This window comes from Antechinus flavipes, chromosome 4 (genome assembly GCF_016432865.1).
Source record: "Antechinus flavipes isolate AdamAnt ecotype Samford, QLD, Australia chromosome 4, AdamAnt_v2, whole genome shotgun sequence".
In the NCBI taxonomy this organism is placed as follows: domain Eukaryota; kingdom Metazoa; phylum Chordata; class Mammalia; order Dasyuromorphia; family Dasyuridae; genus Antechinus; species Antechinus flavipes.
The window spans coordinates 110,184,233-110,205,457 of NC_067401.1; the positions used below are offsets into that span (position 1 = coordinate 110,184,233).

Sequence of the window (21,225 nt, forward strand, 5' to 3'; positions counted from 1 at the left end):
TTCTACTACTTGTAGGGATTATTGGAAAGTGTTCCCCTGGATGGACCTGCATGATATTGATACCAGGAAAGAGTAGATTTTTCAGAAGAGGACTGATTGTAGTTCTGGGTTTTGGAAGGAAGAGAGAGGGGAACTCTATGATATCAGAATCAGAGGCTGTGCCTGTAGGGTGGGGGACCAGGTGGTTTGTCTCCAGGGAGAGAGAGAAAACAGGAAAAGATTTGGGTTCATTTCCTTCTGCTTGCCATAGCCCTTCCTATTTTAATTCTAGATGCAGAATTATGGAGTAAAGGGAAGGAAAAACAGGTGACAGAGATAGCAATTGTTGTTCAGTCACATCCAACTCTTCATGACCCCATTTGAGGTTTTCTTGGCAGAGATACTGAGATAGTTTGATATTTCCTTCTCCAGATTATTTTACAGAGGAAGAAACTGAGGCAAACAGGGTCAAGTGACTTGCCCAGAGTCATACAGCTAATAATGTCTGAGGCAGATTTGAACTCCAGTCTTCTTGACTCTTCACCCAGCTACCTAGAGCTCTGAGTGGAGACTCACTACTCATTTGCATGTTTATCTAGACATAAGACACTAGTTCTTCCTCATTTGCCCCTCTCCAATCCTCTTTAGCTCCTGTCCCTTTTCCCTCAACCACAGTTCCATGTGATTTTGTATCTAACCTTTTCCCTGGAAAGTACTTAGTTGGCAGAGAATCCTGCCCTGACCCCAGAACTATTCACCATCTTTCCATTTCCTTCAGACCTATCTATCCAGGTTGCCAACATGATTGGGTGCCAGCTTGTACAAATGGCATTCAGCTCAGGTGTAGAAAAGGAAGAAAGGTCCTTCTAGTGGCTGGTTACACATTGGCTTAGGAAGGACATGGATGGGCACAATGGCTGCACCCATCCCTTTCCATCCCTGGATACCACAGGCCAAGAACTAAGACTTAACCTACTCAACTAAGGGCCTGATTCCCTGTCTGGGCCTTTACCTTAGGTGGTAAAGGGTCACAAAGTTGATGACTAGCCAAGAATCTTTTTTTCTGTCTCTCCTGCATATGGCCAGATAAACTGGGCAGATTGAATTGGGAGGGAAGGAAAATAGAATTATTTTTTACATTCAAGAGATGCCTGGGGTAACTAATGGGCTTGGAAGAAGCTTCCACCTTCATACCCTTGTCCTTGGTGAGTCTGGCAGAGGGAATGACCCTGACATCCTGCCTCTCAGCTCCTTGTGACCACTCTTGAAATCTCCCTGGATAGTGAGCTGTAGTCCTTAGAGAAGTAGTCCTTGGGGGCCCAGATACCTGTATCTTCATAACAAAGGACCTAAAATTGTGGACTAGGTATGTGTGTTGGTTTGGTGAATTGGTTGGCATTGCTTCATGCCTTTTACAATCCTTAATGTTAAGAGCTCTTGAAAAGGTCATGGATCTTTGATATACTCTAGTATGAGCACTGGTGCCAAAATACCTGCCTCCACCCATTTCCCAGGCCATATCACCTGGAATATACACTACCCCTTTTGAACAATAGCTCTAGAAATAGTATTCATATTCAACCCTACCATTCCTGAAAAGGACATGTTAATCATTTGCTCCATGGCTCCAATCACCAATCCTTTTGCTGTCCAAAAAGTGCTTTCCTGGCCACCATTCTCCTATATGTGTTGTCTTCCTCTCTTAGAATATAAACTCCGTAAGGACAGGTATTGACAGATTAGACTTTTTTTTTTTAAAACTAAGTAGAAGAGTTCATTCTTTGCCTCCATTTTTACTTAGCCTTAATTTCTGAATGGATACTACCTCAGTCAAACTGAGACCTGGAAAAGACCCCACTGTTTCCAGGGCATCTCCAGTTGTCCTGATCTTTCTCTCCACTGGCCTCAGATGGCTCTGGAGGGGAACTGAAGCAGGTGACCTTGCCCAGCCCGCCCTTATTTAAATCCAATTCACTTGCACATCATGGCATCCCCACCCTGATGTCATGATCCTCTTTGAGAATGAAGGACAAACAATAAGGACGACAGGTATTGACATACTTGTCTATGTTTCTATCTAATGCCCTGCATGTATTAAGTACTTAGTGTTTTTTCATTCATTCATTTGAGAGAGGGTGCAGTTGATGGGGTGAGAGAAGTCTGGCTCTGGAGAGCAGAATCTAAAAAAGGGCTGGTGCAGCTGAAACCCTGGCTAAGAAAAGATGAAACATGAAAGACATTTAGGAAATTAGCCTGGAAAGATGAGAGTTATCCCCCTTATCCCCAGCGCAGGAGGCCTTTGAAGGAGATGACCCATGCCCGCCTCCCATCAGCCTCTCTTTGTCTTCTGCCCAGGCTGGCTCATCCGTCACTTCCATGAATGACGAAGTCCCCGAGGCCTTCCTGGCAGGAGGAGATCCAGAGTCCCAAGGATCCCAAGGAATCCCTCGGAGATGCCTGTCAGCTGTGGAGCCCAGTGGGCAGTCTCAGGAAGAAGAGGGCTTCCAGCCAGTGCCCCTCCGAAGAAGATCAAAAGCCCATCGTGCTTTTTATGACCCGCTCCGACGTCACAGTTGGGAGCCGGGTGGTGTGTTCCAGGATGCTACCAATGATCCACTGGGAGGGTAAGCCTCCAAGCTTAGGGGGCCTGAGTACCTTGTTTCCCCCCTAACCTTGCAGAATCCTTAGAAGATGGAATGGTGACAGGACCTAAGCTGTCTTGGCACTTTAATCCTCTGCCTAGAGATGCCTTCAGATTTGGGAGATGAGTAGGATGGGGGGAAGTCTGAAACCTCCTTCACCTCCTAAGGAACTTAGATGGACAAAGCCCAGCTATCTAATTCAGAACCTCTTTTGGATTCTGGGTGTGCCTGCCTATGGTCTTAAAGACAAATTGCACTAATTCCTCTAATAATCCTTTCTTTTTGTTTTTTGGAAAATTGAGAAAACTGAGGGAGAAAACTGAGGGAGAAGAAAACAAGAGTTCCCTTTCTTACTTATTCTCTGTCAGCATTGGGTTCCATCCCTCTCTTTAGCTGCTGTTCTTTCCCTTACTTCCCAGGTCTGACATACATCTTTAATTTTGAATTTCCTAGGATCGTGGACAATGCCAGGAAAAACCTTATGGTTTATCTGGGAAGAGAGAAGTAAAATTGTTCAGGAGATTTCTAGGGAGAGTTGAGCATAGTATCGCCAACCTTATGTTCAGAAACACGTCAGCCTCCTGATTTCATTTTGGAGGCTAGCACAAAAGTAACTTCTCAATCATTTTAAATCGAGTGGACTAAATTTGCATTTCAGTAGATTTGGTTATTCTAAGGCTTTAGGGGTACTCTGGATATGGGTAAGGAGAACAGTCTACACATCGCCAGAGCTGTGCACAGATAGACAAATGGAGGCATCCCCCCTGGAAAATCCCCATCCATTTCTCCAAAGGCAGAGGACGTCCAGGAGGAAAAGATCCAGGGTCAGACTGAAACAGTTCAGAGTAAGTGGCGACTGTAGGGACCTGCTCTTTGGGTTTAGGCACATTTCCGCTGCTCCTGCTCCCTTGGCTTTGGTGAGTGTACCCAAACCCTGCAGCTTCAGAGCTGGATTGGTCTGAGCTGGGGGAGGGAGAACCCAGCTTGGGTCCCTGTGCCAAGGAGGAGCGGAGGGAAAACCAGCAACTAGGAACTGAGAGAGCTCGGCGGCTCCTCAGCCGGGGCCCTAGGGCAGAGAGCCGGGCAGTCAGGGCGGCAGTCACGTGGAACAAGCATGGAAGTAATAGCCAAGAGAAAAAAGCGGAGGGCTCACGGAGTAGGAAGGGCCCGTAACCGTTACCATCCTGCCCCTTCCCCAACTTTCTTCTGGAACAGCTCGCCCATGGCCAGCAGGGGCCGCCCTTGTCTGCTCTTTGCTTGGGAGAAAGCGGCAAGCGGCTTAGCCTGTGAGGGCCTGCTTGTGTCCTCGGAGACCTCAGAGTCTAGACAGGGATGGCCTCGGGCAGTGCCGCTCCTAGCGGCTCTGGCCCATCTCTGCCGTCGCTTACACTTTACTTCCCTGCCCGTTCTCAGCAGCACAGCCATCCTGGTCCTCTTGGTCTTCCTTGTACAGCATCCTTGTGTCCTCTCTCCTTGTGTGTCCCTCCAAGAGTCAGCTCGGGTCCCTTCTGTCCCTTAAGTAAAACCTTAATAAATATTTATTGATTGATCTGATGTTTGCTGACATCTCTCCAGGTGCTGGGTACGCATGCTGAGAGACATCCTTAGCTAAGTGAATATGTTTTTCAGCAGGAACTTGCAAAAACTGAAACCCAGGGACCCCCGGAGAATTCCCTTAGTTCAAAGTCAGGAGGAGCTGGAGAGTCTTCTGAGGCTACAGCTACAGGACCAGAGTGCCCAACCTCAATACCTGGTATGAACAGACTTCTCTCCTCTGGGCACTGGGCACAATCTCATTCCTTCACACTCCCCTCCTCAAAACACAGCTTATCTTATACCTTTCTGTGCTTTTGCCAATTGTCTCCCTTTTCCTTGTTTCTAATTTAGAAAGTAGCTTGGAGGTTTTTTAATCTAGCCACCATTTTGTAGGTAAGGCAAGTGAGGCCCAGAAGGTTAAGTTCAATTGGCCAAGATCACATCTAGAAAGTAGCAGGCTGGGATTCTGACCCATATGAGAACTAACTCCAAATCCAGAATTCTTTCCACTATATTACACTTCCCACTCCCACCCTAGCTATTTTCTATATCCTTTTCTGTGGTGTCTCTTTATTTTTTCTGTGTCTTTCTGGGCCTCTGTGCTTCCTGTCTTTGTATGAGTCTATCACCGTCTGATTTCATCTGCTGATTGCTCTAGTCTTTTGCTTCCTAAGTTACCCACAATATTTGAAATTTGAAGGGTAAGGAACTTCTCCAAAATAGATGGGTTTCATTTCAAGAGGTATGAAACAGGGCCTTTTTTTTGGGGGGGGGGTTTCAACTGTGGACTCGCAAGTCCCTCTTTGTTTTTGAAATAATCTCCTTGTTGACTATAAGTGTACTCTGTGAATATGCAGGTAAGCATACATATCTGGGACTCTGATAAACAATAGTAATTAAAATAGTAATGGTCCACTTAGTTGGGAAATCTACCATTTCTCCCACTTCTCTGTGGCCAATGTACCTAGAGCCTTATCTGATTTGTGCTCCCCATGTCAACCTTTTCCCAATATTTGGGAATTAGAGAAACAATCTAGTTCACTGAGAGTTTCTTCAAGATAAAATGCTTAATTTGTTGGAAATCTAAATCATGGAAGGAGGGGGAGGGTAGCCAACTTCAAGAAAGCCTGGTTGCATTTTCTACATGAGAGTTCATGGTTGTTGCAACCACTGGTACCTCATCCAGATAGATAGTGAGATAGATATGCCCAAATGCCCTCATCCTTCTAATTTTTCTGCCCTCCTCCATGTAGGCCTGGGAATACCTTGTCATAGTTTATTTCCAAAACGGTCAAAGAATAATTCAGCCTTGCTTTCATTTGTAAAAAGGAAGCCAAGGCTAAGGAAGATAGACAGGTAGCAGTCCTATCCCTGACACCCACTTCCTTCCATCAGTGTTTTTGAATTTCTGAGCATATTTCCCATGTTTATCCCTTCCTTCTTCCCTCTCTTCTTCCTCCTTTGTCCTCCACCATTTTTGTCCCTTTCCATTTCTTTCTTCATTCCCTTTTTTAAAGCTGTTCTTTACTTTTCTTTCTGTAGGATCCTACTCTCATATCCTATCTGTCCAAGCATTCTCTCTCTTCTTTTCTACATTTTCTCCTCTGTTTTCTCCTTTTTTTCCCTGCCTAATTGAATTAGTGCCATTTTTCAAAGGATTTTAATAAATTTCCACCTTCCATCCCAAATCAGACTGGGTGATCCAGTCAGATTGGGTGATTCATAAGATCATTAGATTTATCAGATTTGTTTGTTCACTAAAAATGATGGAGAAAAACAAGCCTAGACCATTCAAAACAATTTCTTCTTAAAGATCTTCTACACTTAAAAGAATGCCTGAAGTTGTGTTGCACCTAGTAGGGAAGAGGGTGGGATGCAATAATAATCTAGCCATATAAAGTGTTAGTCAAGAAATGGTTAGCATCTATCTAGGAGGCCTACATTTAAAAAGAAATCAATGTATGGGAAGGGAAAGAGTTTGGTAGAAAGGTAAACTCATTAACTTCTTGGGGTGTTGGGCTGATTATAGGTTCAGAATTTCTACTATCCATCCTCTGGTCCCTTGAATGGCTCTGCCTGTGTTATCCTCTCCAAATCTGTATCCATGAGTGGTATTGATGGCTACTTGGATCTGGATGGTGATGGTGAGTAAGAGGAAGAAAGGTCCCAGAAAGGGATAGATAGGGAACAATGGATATATCCCCATCTTCCCTGAAGTGTGGGACCAGATTAAACTGTTTTATCTGAGTCAGAGATTCTAATTAAGGATGAGGGATTAAAAAGGTATCCTCGATTTTCATATAACTTGGTCAACACTTAACCATATTCTCTTTGGATATCCCCAAAATTCCTGTACAAAACAAGGCTGCATATAATCTTCTTCCTAGCTTTTTCTTTCATCAAAAACAGGGCCTCAGAACAGAAACATCTGAAACTCTAGCACCCAGTTCATTATAGGTAAAGGACAATCTTAGCTTCCCCTTCCTTCCAAGACGGGGAATTGGATTCTAAGTAGCTATCTATTCCCCAGCTTCCCCATTTACCAGAAACAAATTCAAGAACCTAAACATTGAGTCCCCAGTTTCCTTTTATTTTTCCTGGGTATTCTAATTTAGGTTTTAGGCTTTTTTTTTTTTTTTTTTTTTGCTGAGACCCCGCCTTCTACCTCCCTCCAGGAAGTCCCCAGTGCCCGCCCTGAGGATGGAGTCACAGGCACCTGTAGCCCTGGGAACCTGATCCAAGCTGTAGAGGGGGGGGAAGGGAGGTAGTTGTAGGTGCCTTTGTCTGGCTTTAGTCAGACATATCTCATCTCCTTTTGTCTTAGCAGAGAATTTGCCCCAATCTTCTGGCCCTGACTTCAACAACGGGTGAGTGTAGACTTCAACGAGCCCCTCAGAAATCTGAAGGTAGGTCAACCAAAAGGGTTGGGGTGGTGGACTTTGTGACCTTCAGGGGTCACTTTGTTTTCAGAAATACTATTCCCCAACCAAGATGACTCCTACTTCTAATTCAATTCTTATTATTCTCCAAGCATCCTAGAAACTCCTTTCTCTTTGGAAGATTTGGAATTTGACCGATTCTTCCCTTGGGAGATGAGGAGAGGAAGCTTAGATGATTCCCATTGGTTATACTGTAAGGAGAAAAAATTAGGAGGAAGGGGGGAGTATCCAGGAAACAGGGATAAGGTTCAAGATGGGAAGATCAGCAACAAAAGGCTAGGGGGATGGAAAATGGTTGGCAAAGCTAGCTTTTAAGGAAGGAAGATAGGTAGAGCCAGTGACCTTGGAATACTGGTCAAATAATTGGCAAATGGAATGGAGGTGGTAGATATGAGAAAGGAGCAGGACTGGGTGGAGGCAGAGGGAATAGAGGCCACACTGGATGAGAAAACCTTGTGCTGGAAGATTTCAATAAGTATTATGTAAATGAGCATGCAAATCAGCACCTGTTTGAATCCCACAGCTGTGGCCTGTTTAGTAGGACAGCATTGTAAAGGGGCCCTTTAAAATTCTAAGTTCTGCTTTTAGGTCCCTTAAGTCTCCAGCTGACATAGCCCCCTCCTGGCTCCAGGCTTTGGAATTAGCTCATGGGATAGGGCTGATGAAATCCCGGGAAACTCAGCTCTGACTGGCAGTGAGCCCAGAGACCATTCTCAAACAGAAAAGGGGGGGGGGGCAGGAATAGGTCACTGCGGGTTCCCTAACACTGAGATTGCCATCAGGAAAAACATGGCCCCAGCGGCACCCAAACTCCATACTGCTATTTGGGGTCTGGATGGAATCAAGAAAGCCAAGTTCTGCTCCTTAAACTCGAAGGAGGATTGGGGGGGAGGGGGGAGAGTCTCTGGTTAACTGGGAGGAGCTTGGAGCCATCCTCTGGAACAGAGGGATAAAATAAACCAGAGCTGGGAGGTCCAGACAACTGGAAGGGGAGGGAAGAGGTTGGTGTCTGTCTCTCTGAGGCTTTTTCTCTGATTCTCCTCTTTCTTACTGTTTCTCATCCACTCTCTGGGTATTTTCATCTTTTGTATCTCTTTCTTTTTCACAACATGTCTCTAGTCTCCCTATCTGTTAACTTTCTGGGGGTGGCTTTGTTCCTTCCATCCTGTCTCCATCTCTCACTCTTTATTTCTTTAGTCCCTGGGGAGGCAGCTGCAGCCAGCTGGACGTAAAGCACTCAGGAAAACGGGCAGGCCGCTCCCTTCAACGGACTCTCAGCCTCTTTTGGGGCATGACAGGCAAGGCCAAGGTAGGAGCAACTGGTATCCCAGAACTTCATCTTTGTTCTTTCCCTCTCCCCCCCCCCCTTCAATTCCTGTCCTTGTGAACAGATATTTTGGACCTGAGTTCGGATTTGAAGCCAGACAAACTCCCTCTCATAATAACTCACTACTTTTCTGTTCCCATCTAGTCAACTGTCCCCCAACTCTTCCTCCCCCTTAGCTGCCAAATGTAGATAGCTAGATTCAGGGAAAGGCAAAGCTCCATAAGCTTAAGGTTGATATGGGTCACCCCTTCCTCTCTTCCCCATAGAGTTGAAAGATGAGCCAGAAAGGACTTCAGCCCTGCTTAAGGAGAGATACCCCAACTGGAAGAAGTGAGGCTAGACAATGGGCAGAACTTATAAGCATGTATACGTGTACATATACTTGTGGCTATTTATAATATCTCAGGTTGATACAGATTCAGATATATACTTTTCAAATGTGTTAAGGAGGATTGAGGAGTGGTATGGTTCTAAAGGAAAGGAGAAGAAGCCTGATCGTTGCCATTTGTGTACCTCTAAATGTCTCCCAACAACATCTCCCATGTCAGAGCCTTCCCTGCAGCTCTTTTAGACTGTACTAGGTGGAAGAGGGAAAGCAAAGATGAGAAAACCATTGTGTTAGCAGCTTCTCACCAGAGGACTGTGGGTAGAATGAGGCTGAAAGAAGAAAACACAGAGATAGGGGGAAGAAGAGAAGTGGGAAATAGGAAAACTTTTAAGAGAAAAGAAGGTGTCTCTCCCTAGGAAATGCAAACCTCCAGGAATCTCAAGGTCCTGAGGTCCCTGTCTCTTCTTCCCAGGGACTGGGGAACAGGCAGATAAATTCTAGATAATGTAATTCCTCTCTTCCTACAAGATGAGGGTTGTCTGAGGAAGCTGATTCTGCCCAGCCTGGATCTGAAAAGGCTTGTCCCAGTAAAGCAGAGGGTGTTTATGGATCCAGGTGTTCAGGTGGGAATAAAAAAAAGCTTTTAGAGTAAGTCAGAATATTCGCCATCCAACATTTCCTCCCCCACACTCACTGTTTTCTACCTCTCAGATGTCCTCTGGGGTACTCCTGTTTCTGACTTATTCCTTTTTCCTGTCTAAGTTCTCTCTCTTCCTCTGTCTCTTCTTCGTGTATATATATATTATCTATATCTACTTTGCTTCCCTTTCATGCCTTATCTCTGGTTTTTCTCCCTTCCGGTCCTGGTCCTGGTCTTGGTTCAGTGGAAGAGATCATAGGGCAAGGATAGAGCTTTTATGTTTGTCAGGAGATGAAGTCTTAATTAATATAAGGAGAAACATGTGATTTTCTTTCTTTCTTCTTCTTCTTCTTTTTTTTTTTTTTAACATGGGAGTGTTATAGAATTTCACTGGTAACAATAATTACACTTTTCTCCTCCTTAAATATTTGAAGGCTAGGATAAAGCTGAGGTGGGAGAACCTGTAATGGCTCTCTTTTCAACCTGGGCCCTGTTCTTTTACTTTGTTGCTAAACCTTGTTGAGGTTCACCTCTTGAGATGTCATGGGGCATAAGGTCCACATTACCTCGTTTCAATGCTGGGTTGGAAAGGAAAGTATTAGAAGTCTCTATTTCTTGTGTTGTCTCTTAGAGGAGCTGTTCTCCCAAGGATTTTTTAATCACCTTGTGAGTTTCTCCTTTGAGAAAATCTGAGGCACTGCTGTTTACTATCTCTGGATGTAGATACCTTGGTCTCATTAATACCTTACATTCTTTGCTTACCCATGCCTTAGTTTCTCTTCCCTATCTCTCACTAAGGATCACTGTAATAGGGGCAGAGCCCAACTGACCATATGGCTCAAGATTAGGTGTTGCTAAGTCTACAATCCCCTTTTCCCTATTCCCCAGCAGGAAACAATGTTTCTCATATTGGATGGGATAAAGAAATAGTGGCTACTTTGCCGTCTGGTAAGACAATAGATCTAAGAGGCCATTTTTTTTTTTTTATAGGTAAGGAAACTGGAGCTCAGAAAAGAGAGATTTGGCCAAAGTCACACAAGTTTTAAGTATTAGAGGCAGGATATGATTGAGGTCCTCCGATACCAGCACCAGTGCTCTTTCCTTGGCACCCTGCTGGGGGCTGTGGCATTTTAACAATATTTGAGAGGAGTCACTGGGTAGGTTGGGCGTCCTGGGCTTGATTCCCCAGCTTCTAGGTGATGAGCATGGGCTGTGAGGCACTGAGGCAGAACTAGTAGAGACAAAACAACATCCGCAGCTCATCCTGAGTGGCCAGAGTGCAAATTGTTAATAAGACTAAATAACCTTTGGATTTCACGCAGATTGCCTTACCTTCCCCTCTTTCTCCAGAAGGAGGGCTCCATGAGAGACCAGGTTCAGACCCTACAGTGGGAGAGATGGGGTTTGAGGGTGGGAGATAGAAATAAGTAGGGTCTTTCATTTTCCATATGTCTAGTCTGAGCATAGAGGCCAAGGGAGAGAAGAGGTTTGCTGATTTATAGGGCTTATTAAAGATTAGGCTTCAGATTTCTGTTCAGGTATGTTCGGGGAAGTCTGAGTAAATCTGTTCTTCAGATGTTTTTGGCAGCCTCCGATCCTGCCCCAACTCTGTGGGAGAGGCAGAGCCATAGCCTGTCTCCTCCTCCAGGCCCCTCAGAGGGCGGAGCAGCCACCAGGAAAGAGGGGCTGGTTGATTCTGGCCTCTTGCAGGCTGTTTTTAAATTTAGCTCATTTCGTCAGGCTTGGCTGCCCTTTGGGAGAGACGGAGTCCAGACCCTGGGTCCAGTTGATGTAAGGGGTTATTGTGCCATTTTTGATGGCCCTTCCTTTAGGTTCAGGGAAGGAAAGGAAAAAAACAAAAAACAAAACCAAGTATTTATTAAGCACCCAGTCTGTGCCAGGCACTGTGCTAAATGTTGGGGAAACAAAGGAAGATAAAAGACGGTCCCTGCTCTCAAGGAGCACACAGTCTGGTGGGGGAGAAAACACGCACAAGAACAATTATAGACAGGCTACATACAAGATACCATGAGATAATCAACAGAGGGAAGGCATTAAAGGGTGGGATTCTAGCTGGGACTTGAGGGAAGCCAGGGATCAGAGGAAGAAGGAATGAGATCCAGGCTTGGAGGGTAGTCTGGAGGGGGGGGGGGGGTGCTTGCGCGAGACACTGAACCCGTTTGCCCTCATCTGTAAAATGGGGATACTAATATTTGAGGATTAAATAATATGTTTGTAAAGCACTTAGCACAATGTCTGGCACATTGTAGGTCCTATGGAAAGGCAATTCTCTTCCCTCAATAACAAGCAGAGGAAGCCAGGAAAGGCCTTTGGTAGGAAGAGGCATTTGAGCCGAGTTTTGAATGGAGCTAGTAGCTCCAAAACTGGATGTGTGAAGAGCTTTAAATGCTAAACAGAACAGTCTGTTTTTCATCCTAGTGGCAAGACAGGTAGGAAGTCACTGAAACTTCTGAGCAAGCAATTGGCATGATAGGATGAGACGGGAAGTCTCATTGGGCAGCTGGGCAGGGGATACCAGAGGATATGATGGGGTGCCCAGGAGGGCCGAGTAGGAAGGCACAGAGACGGACTCATGGCAATTTCTGTACTGCCGCAGAGGTCCACAGCCGAGCTGGGGAGGACCTGAAGGCTGTGTGAATGGGAGACAGGCGTGGGGGAGCTTACTGAGGCAGAATCAGCACAGCTTGACAACTGACTGACAGAGTTGAGAATTGTTGTGCCCTGGACAGAAGTAGGGAAGTTAGGGGTTGGTTTGGGTAGGGGGAGTAAGGTGATTTCAATTTTGGCAAGGTGGAGTTTGAGATATCTATAGGACATACAGGGGGTGTAAGTTTGGGTCCGAGTGTTATCTGCATATAGCTCATAACTGAATCTGTAAGAGCTCTGCAACCATAGTGGGTGGAAGGTGGATAAATGATCCTGCTGAGGTGCTTGGAAGGAACCTTCACAGAGAGAGGTTGGGCCAGAAAAGAGCAGAGACCTTTGGAGAAGAGTAAGGAGGCTGAGGGAGTGGGCAGCAGGGGCAGAGGCTTGGTGTGGAGGTCTAGAAGGATAAGGCTCTCTGGAAACAGAGTTAGTGACCCTGAGAAAGTGGTTGCTAGGGGAGGAGAACACACACTGTTGGGGGGGGGGGAGACCAAGCCAGATCCAGCCAATGAAAAGAAGGTTCCCAAAATAGTGGCAGGAGCTAAAACTGGCACCTGGAAGAATGCTGAGTTGGAATGGGGGGGGGGGGGACGGGGACGGGGACGGGGACGGGAGAGAACAGCTAGCTGCTGGTCCAGGTCGTCCCCCTTTACCACATGCCGCACCCTCACGGACCAGAACCAGGTCAATTCCCAGCACAGATGGTACACAATTGGCTTCCTCAGAAAAGTGGGACCCGCTGAGAAGCAGTCACAGGCTGCAAGGCGGGGGATTGGGGTTAGATTCAAGGAGGAATTTTCCTAAAAGCAAAAGAATTCCTCAGGAAGACCCTCTCCAAGGTGAGGCTCCTGAGCCACAAAGAACACATTTTACGTATTTACCAGGTACCATAAAGAAAGACAAAAAGCACGCTTCCGTTTCCGGACTGCCAGTGAAGGGAAAAAAAGAGGAGCAATCTTTGCTCCTAGTTTTTAACACAAGACTTAATTAAAGTATAGTAGAAGCGATGGGACTTAAACATCAGAGCAGACTTCCTTAGCAGAGCGGATGTTAACCTCCAGAAGAGGTCAGGGACTCTCCTCTCAGCCAGAGCCTCCCTGCTGGGATGGGGGGGAAGGGAAGTGCCGGTGCCAGACGGAGTGGGCCGTCCGGGGGCTCTCGAGGCCGTGCCTCCCCCGGAGGCCCGATGAAAGGGATTCTCTTCCCGGCTACAAAAAATAAGGGACCGCGTCTGCCGGGCGCTTCCCCCTCTAACCTTCGGCTGCATTCTTTAAACGCGGAATGTTTAGCTCTTTGGCTCCCTTCCTGCTCCCCCTTAGCCCAGCTTTACCTGCGGGCTTGGGGGAGGGGTGGGCCCGGCATCTCAACCTCTCCCTACAGCCTGAAGTTGAAGGGAAGGAGGCTAGGGAGGGGAAGAGTCCGGGGGGCGTGGATCGGTGGGGTCTGGAGGAGGTTAGAAGGGAAGTGGAGGAGAGCGCTCCGGGCTCGAAGGCTGAGGAGGATGAGTCCGGTCGAGGGGCGCCCCCCATTCGGCCGCCGCGCAGCTGCCCCCTCCCCTCGCCAACCTCCCCTCCGCTCCTCCCCCCTTCCCCTACCCCTCCCCCCCGAGCTCCGGCGGGGGTGGAGACTAGGTTTGAGGAACTGATGCTGGGTGCTGAGCTGGGGGAGTCAGACTTCCTGTCCCCGAGACAGACGCGTGCTGGGCGGACCCCTCCCCCTGCCCCCCCCATCCTGACCCGCGGACAATAGCAGGACTCCTGGGTCCGCGGCCGCGTCCCGGCTCCCCCTGGGCGGCCCCCGCCCGCGCCGGCCCACGCCCCCCCGGATTATGTCTCGGATCGAATCCCTCACACGGGCGCGGATCGACCGGAGCCGAGAGCAGGCGATTAAGGTGGGCCGGCCCGCCGCGCCCCCTCCCCTCCGGGCTTGGGGCGCTGAACTTGGGCGGAGCCGGTAACGGTGGCCCGGGGCGGGAGAGTGGCGAACTGGGGGGTGTGGACTGGGGCCGGGACTCGGGGCACCGGGAAAGTTGAGCCGGGCTGGGACTGAGTGGTAGCGCGCCGGGCTGAGGGTAAAGCGCTGCTGAGCTGGGGTTGGGGGTCTTTTCGTCGTCCCTTCCCGGTCCCCCCATTCTGCAGTTGGACTACCTCCCTCCCCTGTCGGTCGGCGCCGTCTCCGCTCTCCCACCTTTGTCCCGGACGGTGGTGGAGGGGGCTTTCCCTTCCAGGTCTCCTTCGGACCAAACTGCACCCGGCGCGGCCACAAATGGACTTTCCAACTGTGATTCACCCTCTCTGTCTCCCCTTCCTTTCATTCTCCCCCTTCTTCCCCCCCTCCCCCCCTCCCACACACACTGAGTCTGGGCCGGGGTGGAAGAGAACGAGGGTTCATTTTCTTCCCATTATTCCCCACCCCCAACGTGGCTGAGGAAGAGAGTTAATGTCTTTTGTGTGGGTACTCTTCCATCCACTCAGCCAGCTGTGAGTCCTCTGGGGAACTGTGCCCTAGTCCCCCAGCTCGGTGTGCTCCCCTCTCGTCTTCTTCCGGGACCTCAGACCTTCCCTCCCCTGCCCAAGTAAGTTCCCAGATTTAGCCCTCCACCTCCAGCCTCTTGGGCTTTCTTCCCCAACCCAGGCACCTGTCTCCTCGAGAATCTCATTTTCTAGATTTAAATTGAAAACTCCCACTTGTGGGACCGAGACCCAGTCCCAAGAGCATGATCCCTCCATTCCTCAGCCTGCAGCCAACGACGGCGCTGACTCTGGAGTCAGCCTACAGAAGACCCTGCCTAGACCAGACAGTGCTCCCACTCCTCCGCAGAGCGTCCCCATTCCTCCCTCACACTGGCCTCTTTGTGGTCCTGGCCAAGACTACAATTTCAGAGTTGGTTTAATCTCTGACATAGCATCCGCCCCCACGCCCTGCTGCCCCGCGGGGCCCAGGTGCTGGTTAGCCGGAGCCCTCCGGGGGAAACGCTCCCTAGAGATTGATTTCCCGGACCCTAGACAATCGGACACCCTGGTTCCCCGCGCTCCCAAGGAGGAAGGCCACAGCTGAGGTGATTTCTGTTGAGCCACTCCTAGGATTTGGTCTGAGGGTCGGGTGTCCTGAACAGAACTTGAGGCTCCAGTTAGACTCCGGATCAATAGAGGGCTAGGTTGGAGCAGCCTAGACCCAGGAGGGAGCAGGCCCTCCCCGAACTCCTCCGCCACAACTGCGGCCGGGCTGATGCCCCGAAAGTCTGTTTATTTTTTTGGCCGTTAGAATTGAGACCCTGGAGTGAGGCCAAGGGGGGCGGAGAGGGTTTTTTGAAACCACGGAAATTGGGTTCCACCCTAAAAAGGAAAAGGGGGGTGGGGAATACCAGAGGGTGGGAGGGAAGGGCTTGGGCAAGCCCGAAGGGGTTCTGTGTGGGCAGAACGGCTCGGTCTTCGGTCTGGGGGGAGGAGGAGAGGGGCTGTGGGATTTGGGAATTTGGAGGTCAGATGCCCGCGGGCCCTCCCTTGGATGATGTTTGGAATCCTAGAAGCCAATCACCTGGGTTGTCTCTATTCACACCGTCTCCCACCCCGTCCCCAGCCCCCATTTCTGGACGATATGGCTGGATTCTTGAGCCTCGTGAATCTCTTCACAATTGAACACGGAGCCTTGGAGGCTGACACTCTGGGACCGGGAAAAAAGGGGGAGACTTTAGAAAAGATTGTGGGCTTCTTCCAGAGAACTGGTTATGGAAAGGGGTCTCCTTTGGCCAACGCACTTTGTCTCTCTCCCTCCCATCTAATTGCCTGCTCTCATTTTATTTTTGATAGGAAGTGGGGGGAGTTGGAAAGATGAATCTCCCCGATTTCTGGCTTGGGGTAGATGGCGGGTTGGACATAGCTATGTCTTTACCCATCTTTTGTGGTCACCCCTGAAGGGAGAACTCTGGTTTCATCTTCCTCTTCTGCTACTCCTCTCTGGCTTTTCAACTGGCCTTTTTCTCTTCGGAAACACTTAATCTTACTTTAACTCCTTTTTTTCCTCTTCTTTCAGGACAAAACAAACTTTTTTGCCTCCAACATCTCCCTGTTCCACAAATTTCAATTCCCTCAAGTCTCTTTCTCTCCACTCCTCCCCCACTCAACCCCCCTCCCCCCCACCTCTTGATTGAGTTCTTCCTGGAACAAAGGCTCCTTTTCTGACTAAGAAAGGTCAGGGGCCAGGAGACAGGATGCAAAGGATGGTGCTGGGGAGTTGGGGATCTTCTTAGGATTTCTAGGACCCAAGCAACTGGGTGTGAGGCTGAACTGAGGGTGTGAGGAAAGAGGAGAAAGAAGGTTTCTTTGTTCTGAGTGGTGGAGAGAGGTGGCTGGCTTTGTGTATAGGGACTTGAGCGCAGCTAGGGGGAGGGCTAGGAAAGCTGGGGAGGGGACTAAGAGGCCGGAAGTCCTGGAGGGAAGACTAAGGAAATTGGGGTTCCCTAGGGGAGGCTGACACTCTGGGAGCTAGGAAAACACTGAACAATCTAGAGTTTCAGAGCCGAGGAAAGGAAGGAAAACAGACTAGAAAATCAATTTATGGGGAAAGAAAAATTAAGGTGTCTTAGGACGAATCTTTATGGGTTGAGGGAATTTAAAATGAAAAGCTCAGGACCCAGCTTACATTTAAGAAACATGACTAGGATTGATGTTAAAAGAAGCTGAGGGCCTGACTAGAACCTCTAAGCAGAGTGTGTATGTGTTTGTGTGTATATACCTGTGTGTATTTCATTTTCTTTGTCATGTCTTGATTTTGTGGGTTCAGTACCTAGATTGAAGGCTTTATGTAAGGGAAGAGGGGAAGATGGAAACTCTAGAATCTTAAGTAGAGAAGACAGTTTGTGAATACACACAGCCTCAATTTCAGTCCTTAGACCACAATATTTCCCACAAGTTAAAGTAAATGGAATTGTTTGGACTCTGCAGGGACAGAAATATGGAGAAAGTAGTCCATTTCTTCTATCACTTTGAGTGAGCTGGCTTTTGTTTTCTCGCCCTGCTGAGTTTGTTGAAGAATGAGGGGGATAAGAGCATAGGCCACAGACAGCAGCTGCCCCCCCCTTACAACCCAGCGGGCCTGCCCTGTGCCAGGAGGGCAGGGAACACTGGCACAGCTATTGTTCATCTGCACAAATGCCTGTCTGTTTGTGTTATTCCCCCCTCACCCCCTGCTCAGCCTTCTCTCCTGGCCTGACAGGTGCAGCTGGCTTGAGGAATGACTAGGGGCCAGAATGTCTGGCTCTTAAGGCAGTGTTTCCATGACTGTTGTACCTGTCTCTACCCCAGTTTTCTCCGTTCTCTTTCCCCATTCCCTAGCCCCATTCCTTAACTCACTTTGTCCATGTGCTTCAAAGTCCCCTCTCCTTCTTTGTCTCTCTGCTCCACTGACTTCTACTTCATTCATTTATCCCACCAAATGTTTATGGAGTGCTTGTTTTGAGGCCAGCATTTTCTCTGGGATTTTTCTGTTCCTCTGAAATAATTGTTCTGTTTTTCTTCCCTCCTCCAATGAACTCCTGTAGTGAGGAGATCAGATTTCGAGAATGTTATAAGAAGTTCAGGCCTTGCTGAGACCATCTCATGCCGTCCCTTGAGATCCTTTCAGGTAGAGATCCCTTGCTTTCCCAGATGACCTCAATCTTACAGCCATCAGGCCAAGCCACAGGTGATTCCAGACCCTAGTGGAGTCTCCCAGCAGGAGCCAGGGTGCCCGAATCCTTTCTTATAAACCAGGATCTCTCCTGAAGACACCGAGGGCTATTGTTTGTAGTGAAGGGGCAGCCAAGAGATGGAAATTAGATAGTTGAGATGGCCTCAATTTAAAAAACGAGAGGTTGAGTACTAGGGCTTTTACCATCTCTCATTTCTACATCCCGGGCAAGGCTCCACAAGCCCCCAGACCTCCTGGCTGTTTGCTGGTAGAGAGCAGGAAGCCAGGATTTGCATTGCTTTTCCCTTCCTGTGGGTCATCCTTTTCCTCATCTACCCTTTTAAGAGACAACATGAAGGGAGAATGGCAAGAGATAATAGAAAACATCTTGGCCATAACTCACACTTTCCTCTCCCTTCCATTCCAATCTCTAGAAGGAACCTTTGGGTGAAAAGCAGTAAAGTAGACAAGTCCAGGAGCAAGGAAGGAAGGAAAGGACCTCTGAGTGGGAGATAAAGGGAAGGGAGGCAAAGAAGGAATATTAGGTTGGGCTCTAAGACCCAGAAAGAAGATATTGTCTATATGAAGGTTCTTAATCTGGATTAATTATTTTTTAAAAAGAGAATTACTTCACTTGGTTTATTTTGTAATGCATGATTTGTGAATTTCTAAGCATTATTCTAAACTCGGGTCTGGTAGGCTTCTCCAGTCTGCCAGGAAGGGATATGTGTCCATGACACAAAAAAGGTTAATGGACCCTAGTACAAAGGATCTGTTCTGATCCATTAGAGGCTCAAGCCTCTACTCTTACTTAAAGACAAGTTTATTCACCTCTCAGTTCAATGAGTTTACAAATTTGTAAAATGAGAGAATAGCTAGAGTTCTTGGGCTTCATGTTCTCAGCCCAATAAATAGCAACTTTGGGAGAAGGGAGAACCAAATGACGAACTTGGAAGAGGTCCTGAATATTAGCCTCTTAGGGAAATTTCCTGAATTGTAGCCTCAGCCTTGTGATTGCTTCTCTAGACATTTCAAGTTCAAGAATTCTGGAATCTAGTTTTCAAAAGAAAGGAGAATTCTTGTCTAGCACTGACCTGTTAGAGAAGAGGATTGAGAGCATGGTTTTTGAAACTGGAGGAACAACCAGAAAGTTTAAAGAATAACATGGGGCAACAAGACCTGGGATTTGTCTTTTGCTAATTGGCCATCGGGCCCAGCTGAAAGGGAGCTTGATTCTAACAGCCAAGTGCAGTTGACTTTCAGGGAGCAGTTCATGGCCTTGGGTAGTAAGTGGGACTCATTAGATTGTTGGGAGCTCTCCTTCCTAGCAAACCCAAACTGGTTTCCTTTCAATGGGAGTCATGGAGCACAGGGTATTGGGCAGGCATCTGTATAGGTTCTGAAAGATGGACCTCACCGGAGAGAATTATTACTCTTAAGTAAGTCGTTTGTATCATTTTAATGCTTTTTTTTTGTGGAATGAGATAAAAGCTGCCCCATGCAAGGAAAAACAACAACCACTAAATACAATGTACGAGTGGAATTTAGATGGCTTATAAATCTCTTTCGGTTTTAACTTTATGATCCTGTGGTCTTGAAGGGGCTGGCATAACAGCGACAGAAATGAAGGGCACCTTGGGGAGTGAAACCAGAAATGAGGGGGAGAGACCTTGATGTATTTTTAACTCCACAGGGAACAGACTAGTCTGAAAGAACTGAAAGTTGCATTAAAAAAGATGGCAATTAGCATAAAAGGTTTTCTAATGATTGGAACTGGGGGACTCTTCCTTAAAGAATAGACCTCCCCTCCCTGGGGATCTTGGAGGAGAGGGAAGTGAATTGGAGGAGGTTCTATTTTACTGAGGAAGTGATAATACCAGAAAGGATTTGTAGCTCCTCCAGTAGACTGGTTCATCCTTTCCAACCCAGAATGCTAGGGCGGGTACAAACTACCCCCCCAACAATAGCACTAGTCAGTGCCAGGGGCCAGCTCCCTTCTTGGCAGCACCCAAGCCACTATGTGCTGTTGCTGCTGCCCACTATTTATCGAGCCAGAAAGGGGGTCACTTCAGGAGAGGGTAAGTTCCTGGAGCTTGAGGTAGGCAGGGTTTCAAGCACTAGTGTGCCAATGGATTTAGCTATCCAAGGTTTCCAGTGGACTAAAGGGCATAGATACTTGAGGAAGGAAGGGATCTATTCTATGTCTCCCTTTTCTAGGTCTTCTCTAAGCCTTTTGTTTCTTTCATTTTGTCCATATTCTTCCCCCAATTCCATGAATTTTTTGCCTCCAAAATTTGGAATGTAGAAGACAAGAGCTATCTGAGAAAATGAAGTTATTGGAGTCTGAAAATGGAGTTAGGGGTTGGAAAAATTGTGATTTGAGGTAGGAGTATGGGAAAAAAGAAGAGAGATACCAGGGTGTAAGCATCTGGTGTACCATGTTACTAGAATGGCAGAAGTTATATAGCCAACTCTGATCCAGATAAAGGAAAGGTAAGGACGGATATTTTTGGGAGAGAATCCTTAAGGATTTGAAAGGTTGTGAAGGGAGGGAGTCCCTATAATACTGGAGGAGAGAAAGTCATCTCAAACTGGAGGGAGATTAAATTACCAAAGGATTATCAGGGTGGGTGGAAAAGGGTGGGAGTTTTCAGAATGGGGGAGTGGAAGGCCGATTTGCAACTATCAGTTGAGATGCTATAAGTAAGTAGTGGTTAATAGAAGTTAATGTGCATGGAAACAAAGGTAGAGATGCAATTAATGAAGATTGTGGTGTGGGGAGGGGGAAGTAGAGTTTTTTTTATTTTGAAAAAAATTTCTTTACATTATCCTTTGGACTCACTTTTGTTCCAACTTTTCCCCTCCCTCCCTCCATCCCCTCCCCCAGATGACAAGCAGTCCTATACATGCTGAATATGTCACAGTATATCCTAGATATAATATATGTGTGCAGAACTGAACAGTTCTCTTGTTGCACAAAAAGAATTGAATTCAGAGGGAAGTAGTTTTTTAAAAAATGATAGATGGGGACTGAGGAAGAAGGGAGGAGTAAAGGGGGATTAACAAAAGGGAACAGGAAGAGATAGGTTTGGAAAAGGGGCAAGAAGTGGAGAGGATATATGGGACTGTTGAGTTTATCAGCAGTATAATACACTATGACCAAGTGGAATTTATACCAGGAATGCAAGGCTGGTCCAATATCAGGAAAACTATTAGCATAATGTACCATATCAGTAACAAAACCCAAGAAATCATATGATAATCTCAATAAATGCAGGATATATGGGATTTTGACTTGTCTCCTTGACTATTTGATTCTGGCCAAATATAGGCGACTTTTTAGAGAAAGGAAAGGGAAAGATAGGGTTCTAGGATGTCTCAGAAATGTTTAGTGGAATCCCACATTCAAGTCTTGTGCCTTTACATAGCCCCTGCTTCTGACTCAAAACTTGGAGAACACCAGGAAGTAGAGCCACCTCCCCACTTAACCATCTTTGTGC

The 21,225-nt window shown here is 47.3% G+C and overlaps 1 protein-coding gene across 8 annotated transcripts in view; it reads left to right on the plus strand.

Annotated features, from left to right (window-relative positions):
* Positions 1-21,225, plus strand: part of ARHGEF2 (Rho/Rac guanine nucleotide exchange factor 2) — a 41,420-nt gene that overhangs the window by 3,811 nt on the left and 16,384 nt on the right. Inside the window, exons 2-6 of one of the 8 annotated variants that reach the window (XM_051993823.1) lie at positions 2,335-2,603; positions 4,251-4,374; positions 6,187-6,301; positions 6,982-7,024; positions 8,294-8,405. In XM_051993823.1, coding sequence (XP_051849783.1) covers positions 2,335-2,603; positions 4,251-4,374; positions 6,187-6,301; positions 6,982-7,024; positions 8,294-8,405 — 663 coding nt within the window. The other 7 variants (XM_051993824.1, XM_051993826.1, XM_051993827.1 and 4 more) reach the window with 7 other exon arrangements.